At 33.6% G+C, this 7,250-nt stretch overlaps 1 protein-coding gene across 1 annotated transcript; it reads right to left on the bottom strand.

The window, feature by feature from the left end:
• Nucleotides 1-248: 248 nt before the first annotated feature.
• On the bottom strand, nt 249-2,167 carry snapc5 (small nuclear RNA activating complex, polypeptide 5). Its single transcript, XM_028040410.1, has 4 exons — nt 1,995-2,167; nt 1,603-1,724; nt 1,447-1,527; nt 249-848 (listed from the first exon to the last, which is right to left on the bottom strand). The coding sequence occupies exons 2-4, from the start codon at nt 1,690-1,692 to the stop codon at nt 660-662; spliced, it is 360 nt and encodes a 119-aa protein (XP_027896211.1). The 5' UTR covers nt 1,693-1,724; nt 1,995-2,167; the 3' UTR covers nt 249-659.
• Between the last annotated feature and the right edge of the window lie 5,083 nt (nt 2,168-7,250).

Here is a 7,250-nt window from a genome sequence, read left to right as displayed (position 1 = left end):
CGTCAATGTAATCAAAAGGTTACCATTAGTAATTCACCTGAAGAAATGAAAAAGATTTATTACATACAGAATTAAATATTTCAGGCACTTCTTTGTTAATTTTAATTAAATTAATGCTTGTACCTATGCACTTCTAAAAATGGAATCAAAAAAATTTATTTTCCAATCATATTCTAATATACCAATGTCAAGTAAAACATGTTTCATTATAATTACAAGTGAACAATATTGAAATCAGACCCACAACAAACAAAGCAAAACATTTATTTTTGTGCTTATAATTCTTATTTCTTTTATAACAACACATACATTTTATTCTCTTTTATGGCCCAGCCATAACATTTCATGACACGCATAACAACCAGGATTTTGGATTTTCAAGTGAATACTTCACCAAAAAAAAAAATGCCTAAAAAGCTACTCAGTAAGCACCTAATGATACTGTCTTATAGCATGTCAGTGACACATTTCTCACAGACTTTAAGTTAAATGATAGGGAGAAATGTGGCTCTAAATTAGGCTAGAAATGGGCACTGCTAGCACCACTGACTATTACAATGTAACGGTTACTCCATCTGAATAAATTAAACCTACCAACTAATAATACAACTAAAAGGTGTTCTTGTTAAGTGGCCAAATACACACACAACCCACTATTCTTAGTAATTATCATCCTCCTCATCTGCTTCAGGCACAAATTCAAACTCATTCTCTTCATCCTCTTCATCATATTCATTCTCCTCGTCTTCATCATCTTCGTCTTCTTCCTCCATGTCATAATCCTCTGCACTATTCAGCAAGAGTTTGGTTCGATTGATTTCGGTCTCATCGTCAAGATTAATCTGAACCTGGAATATTATGAATAAACTTGATTTCAGTCAGAGGCAAAGACAAAGCAAGAAAAGCTCAACTTCCAATTATAGTAATGATCAAGATCATTTACAACCTGTAGATACAGTTCCTTCCAAAATTGTTTGTATGTTCGAGACCTCACATGTTAGTACCAAAATCTAAGCATTTTATTTAATTCAGAATGGGATAGAGCAACACAGAGTAGAAAAAAATAACATTAAGTTTTCAAAGTTTTTAGCAAAAATCCTAAACATTCATTTTGCCTGCTTTATTCTGGCACCTCTAAATAAAATCTATATCAATTATTTTATTACTAATAAAAAACTGCTTTTCATTTAAATTTCATCCAAGTATTTTGTTCAATCATCCACAGACTGAAATTATTCACTCGAAACTAAAAGTGGTAAATATTGTTATTGGGCTTGAACTTAGATGTACTGCAAAATACTCTATTTTCCATTTGATTAATTAAAAGTGATCAAATATCTCCTTTTAAATAGGTAATATAAACATAAAATAAGTACACATTATTCAAAATGTCACAACATGTAGCCATTTCATGCCGTAAACTGAAGTAATTCACTTTAATTTTACCTCATTTTCTGGCGAGGGGTCATGTGAAGCTCCTTCTTCTGTTTGAGCGCTGATAATAGACTTCAAGGCCCCTTCTTCAAACTAAAATATGTGCAAACCACAAGTGAAACACGAATATGTGCACAAACATCTTTATATGTATGAACTCACAATCACCTTCAGGCGGTTCAGCTGGTCTTGTAGCATGACTTTGATTTTGAGGAGAGTCTCCTCTTCCTTCTTCAGCTCCTGCAAACGGCTGTGCATGTTTGCTGCTGCAATCAGACCATTCCTCAACACTGAAAGAGCAAACAGGGGAACATAATTTATTACTTACTGAGAAAGTATTTGCTTCTTGTGGTCAAAATGAAATATTTAAGATCTTTTTTTTTTCTTTTTATTTCTATGTATAATGTTTTTCAAAAGAAAAATATCATATATATATATATATACTCCGTTTTTATCGGTATTGGCAGCAACTGAAGTCAATTTTGTATTATAGCGGTTCATTAATATAGCTCTGTTTACTGCTCCATTCGTAAACCAGGATAAGTTTAAAACAGCCTTACCGCTTTATACACAGTGCCTAAAGCTTCATACCAGAATCTAAAGATAATGATCGCAATAAGGTGCGTCGGAGATTTTCTTTATTTCTAACGAATCGGGGTTGTTATGCTACTACAGGCTAACAGGCTAAAGTTTGGTGGTTCCTGTTGTCATACAGGCGTCATTTCCGGGGTAAAAGGGGCTTTGCAGTTGTGACGGAAAATGTAGAAATTCCCCTCTTCTTTTATATGCTTTAAAAATGTAGGCTCTCATTAGGATTACAAATTATATATATATATATATATATATATATATATATATATATATATATATATATTGTTTTCGCATAGATTAGTCGTTTTAAATATTAACAATTTTGTTTGTTTTTTTTCTTCATATAGCTTTTGAATTGTTCATATGGCATACACTGAGATAGAGGGATACAAAGACATGAATTTGGAATGATTATAGCTATCAAAACATTAGCTGGGGGTCTAAAATACTAAAATAATAATAATAATAATAATAGCTAAACAGTTAACATATATATATCTATACACATAACTTTTTTAGGTTCATTTTTAATTAACGGAAGTCAGTTTAACAGAAGATTCATTAGTCAACATTACCGCAAAGAATACGACCAACAGAAAACGCTAACAGTAGCTAAGAGTCCAATTTGGCGACATCTTGTGGCAGTTTTTGGTAATTGCCCACTTGGTCTCGTGAGAACAGTTGCGTGTTTGATTAAACTAATTCATTTATTTTTAAACGTAAAAATATATAAAAATATATACCACACAATTAGTTAGTTAAACAAATTTAAATACATACACAATATATATATGTGAAACAATATTATTTGACCCAGCAAAACAAGATGACTAAACATTCAAACGTCTAGATTCTATAATATCGCTAGAAAGTGTTTTATCTTAAAAAATTATCTCTCTAAGTTAATTTTCGATTGATGTTTTAATTCAGTCAGTAACATACCAATAAATTGCAATGCCTTCATGTAATTCATATACATTTTCAATCCTAAACATGGTAAATAACAAAAATAGATTTTCTCTACTAAATAATGTTATCCAAAATAATTCTTATGGCAAATTGTATCCATCTATTGTCAGCAGCAGTTTTCTCAGAGCCCGAGAAAATGTAGTAGTTATTCTAATTTTTCTAAAATTGTGTCAGCAGGGAACTTTTTTTAAAAGCTGTACTTTACCAGTTTTGTATGAAGGAATTACTTTTATTTTGCCAAGAAAAGCAACTGTAAAAGTATGAACCATTTTAGGTTGTTATCTGATATGAGCCTACCTTGCATATGTCTTATGCAATTAAGCAAAAAAATATTTGAAAGACAAAGACATCTTGAAGGTGATAACAGCTACCCGACCTACTGTACAAAGTGGGGGTGTGTTAGTACTAGTGTTTCTTGTTGTCATTTATTACCTGCCATCTTTTTGTCTTTTTACTTCTGAGAGGTTTGAAGTGGCAGGTGTTAAGTTTATGGTTAAAGTCAGCCTAACTTTTAACATGTGTTTGTGGTGTTCTTTTCCCTGTTAATAGCTGAGGGTCACTGTGCTGGATAACACATCAGGAACACACCTTGTAAAAATATAATTTACTTGACTCTTAATAATTGCTTTGATTTAAAGATAAAATTATTAAATACTGTAAGAATTGAAAAGTTTAAGATATTTCTTAAAATACATTTACGATAAGCTAAACTATGATAGAACATGTCAAGCTCCAAGTAAACATTTTCAGGAATGCTTGTAAAGTTGCACTTGATTCATATTATAAACAGTGGATGTAAATATATAAACACCCTTGGTAAAATACCAAATTTTTGTGAAGTAAAGAGACCATAAAAATCATTTGAAAACTTTGTGTACTTTTAATGTAATAAATATTTTTGTAAAATTCACCTGAAAAATTACAACAAATCTGTTAGCAGGTCAAATTTGGAAAATAAAATGTCCATCAAGCACACCCTTGAACAAAAAATATGTTGATGCACCTTTTGATAAAACTTCCCCATTCAGCCATCTTATGGCTGTAGTCTCACATCACTGTTTTCACAGTCTTTTCCATGATTGTGTAGCTTATTGAACCAGACCTGTAAGTGTCCGGTAACGTTAGCAGTTAACCAGCTGATTAAGATGCAACACCATAAGTTTCCAATGTTTAATTTTTTAACAATATTTACATTTTCTTAGGCACTGAACTTTGGGCTTTTATTTTCTCTCAGCCATTACCATGCCCTGACAAGAAACAAAGGCTTGAGATATCTCACTGTGTGAGCAATAATTCTGTATAATTTTATATTGAGTTGCACTTTCAAAAATGACAACCAATATTGAACTCTACCGCAATATTTTCTTGATACATACATACAGTATTTACAGTATCTTTTTGGTAACAGATGGAAGGCATGTACCCAGGAAAACTGAATTAATCGAAAGTGAGTTAAACAACGTATTACTTTAAGGATGTGCATACTTTTGCAACCAGGATTTTACACTACTCCTTTTTTTCAATGGTTTTTCCTCTAGCAGATAACTTAAAAAAAAAATAATAATAATACAGGATTCTTGTCACATTTGAGGTGGAAACGAGTAGTGATATAGTTTATCTTGGCCTAACACATATGGGTCTTTTTCTGTGACCTTTTTATTGACTGTATGGGGAGCCAAGTTCCTCCTAAATCCCCTACACTTCCACAATAGTAAAAAGGAGCAAGTAGGGTAGATAACGAAATCAGTGAGAACAAAAATAAATCCCATATGGAACCTATTGTTGTGAACAAGATCTGAAACAGCTCTTAATCAGTCTTCAAAAATTAGCCCATTAGGTACTTTATAGGATTTCTTCACTAAGTCCATCCAGATGTGGATGTTGATAATGATACAGCACACAGGCACAACTGGAAACAAAAGAACTATAGAGGGGACAAGGCTGTCTCTGCTTACACACATGAAAAGAGGAATGCTGTGGGTTCCCCGCATTCCCTAATTTTTCCATGTTCTTTGTATATTTAATGGTTTTACATTCTTGGGATTCAAGGGGCAAAAGGGTTGATTGCTATAGGAAGCTTCACAAAAGAAGTAGAGTTTGTAGACTCTAAAAGGTCACATAACAGAATATATTCCTCAAATAGTAATTTTAAAAAGTAAGTATATCCTCTCTCTTTTATAGGATTTATGTGCCATGACTTAAGATGGCAAGGTCTTATGAGACTATAAGAATACATGCACAAAACCTGAAATGAACAGAACCATTTAGCCAACAATGAGTTAAAATAGAGAATCGCAGTACAAAACTTTGAGTTCATCAGGGTTTCCAATAGTTTTTTTGGGTGGGTCAAATGTTTGGAAAACTTTTGTCATTCATCATCCCTGTACCATAGCATTAAAAAAAACAACAACTGCTTTCTGATTGGTTGTTTAGAGTACACAAATGTGGGTTATTTCGTGATTATAGTGAAGCCACAAATATATCACAGAAATATTGAAATTAAATCATGCTAAATGCAATAAAACCATGCTGCATTACACAAAAAGGGCACATTAAAAGAAGTATCTCTCATTGACATACTATGTGAATATAAGGTTACAATTTTTTATGAGTTTGGCTGTTTGGTGTGTTCCTTCAGCTTCATAATGCTGTTTGTTCAGAAGTTACTTAACAAACATCTGAGGCCTTTGAATTCAAACTCTAAAATACTTAGTTGTTCTGTGAACAACTGAAAATACAATTTATATAAACAGACTATGACTGACTTCAGAAAGTAATTGGTTGACCTGAATTTTATTGATCATCTATGTAAAGGAGAGTGAAGGAAAATCCAGAAACACTTGTCAAATTTGTATTAATACAAACTTTGAAAAGTATATATAGTTTATCTATGTAGTTTACAATCTTGCAGTACATTTTGGTGGTTCATCAAATAAAATAACAAATAGCTACATTGAAGTTGGTATTTGTAACATGACAAATGTGAAAAAGTTCAAGGGGTATGGATACTTTTGCAACTAGGCACTGTATGCAAACTTCAAACAAAAACCACCCTGTTTTCCTCTTGTCTTCTGGTGGAGGGCTGTTTGTCAAATGCATCAAGGGAATTAGGGGGGTAAGCGTAACCTTACCCAGAGAGGGGCCATGAAGGGGGATTAAAATGACTGTAAAGTGAGTCGAAAGATGAAAGTAGGTGGTGACCAGTTCGTGGAGTCATTGGGGTCAGCAAGTCTCTGGGGAATCCTGCTCTCTTTTTTAACCAGAGCTGTGAAAAACCACATCATGGCCAACATTTCTTCCCATTCAGCTTTGGTCCACTGACAACAATGCTTTGCACTTATATTAGTTTATGCCTAACAAAAGCCTGTTTTTATTATTGAATCCACATTTCTTAACAAAAGGAAAAAGGATATATGTGGGTGGTTTTAGGATGTTTCCTCTAAAACATTACACTGAGGTGTACATGAGCCCAGTCAGTGAAGGTAAAAGGTCATGGAATAGGATAGAGCTTTTGTATCACAGAACCTCTGTAACCTTTAAACATCCTGCACAGTTCATTGCGGTTTATTAACAGAAGGTCATTTGCTTGCTACTTGTGCCTTTGGGGATTTTATTGGCTCATCTAAAGACCAAGTAGAATTATTTCTTTCTTCTACTAAGTACGTATTGACACAAAGATTTTATCTGAATACTTATTTCAAAAGTTTAGTAAGGCTTGCTACATATGTCATCACTAACATTTAACCATGATATATGTAGTGCATGGTCTCTCTAAAATTCTCCTTAAGTGCGAGTGTGTGAATGGTTGTTTGTCCTGTCTGTCTCTGTGTTGCCCTGCGATGGACTGGCAACCTGGACAGGTGTGGACACCTCGTCCAAAAGGTCTCACTGGAGATAGGCACCAGCATCCCTCCCGACCCCACTAGGGAAATGGGTGTAAGAAAATGAATGAATGGATGGATATGTAGTACACCACTTTGATGCTATGAGAAATGCTGAGCTGAATGAGAAGGCTGTTAAAGTTAATCCTCTACTTGGAAGCATGGCCAACACAGACTAAATGGCTATATTAACTTACTCCGCTGGCGTTACTGAAACAACAAGCAGAATTCTAAAGCAACGCAGAAAATCAACATCTTAGTTCTTAACTCCGCCTTCTCTTCACTGATTGGCCCTGTTGAAATTTAACTGGGAGAAAGTAAACTGAATGGAAAAAATGAAGGGAGATGAAAACCAGATAATTTTTTTATGAGCTG

This window comes from Xiphophorus couchianus, chromosome 2 (assembly GCF_001444195.1).
Source record: "Xiphophorus couchianus chromosome 2, X_couchianus-1.0, whole genome shotgun sequence".
Taxonomy (NCBI): Eukaryota; Metazoa; Chordata; class Actinopteri; order Cyprinodontiformes; family Poeciliidae; genus Xiphophorus; species Xiphophorus couchianus.
This window is presented reverse-complemented; position numbering and strand designations above follow the sequence as displayed.

Bases quoted from the DNA above. Each gene is read 5' to 3' on its own strand.
- snapc5 (XM_028040410.1), bottom strand. From the start codon at position 1,692: ATGCACAGCCGTTTGCAGGAGCTGAAGAAGGAAGAGGAGACTCTCCTC. The intron at 1,528-1,602 runs GTGATTGTGAGT...CACATATTTTAG, and splicing joins ACCAGCTGAACCGCCTGAAG to TTTGAAGAAGGGGCCTTGAA. The intron at 849-1,446 runs GTAAAATTAAAG...ATAATATTCCAG, and splicing joins ACCCCTCGCCAGAAAATGAG to GTTCAGATTAATCTTGACGA.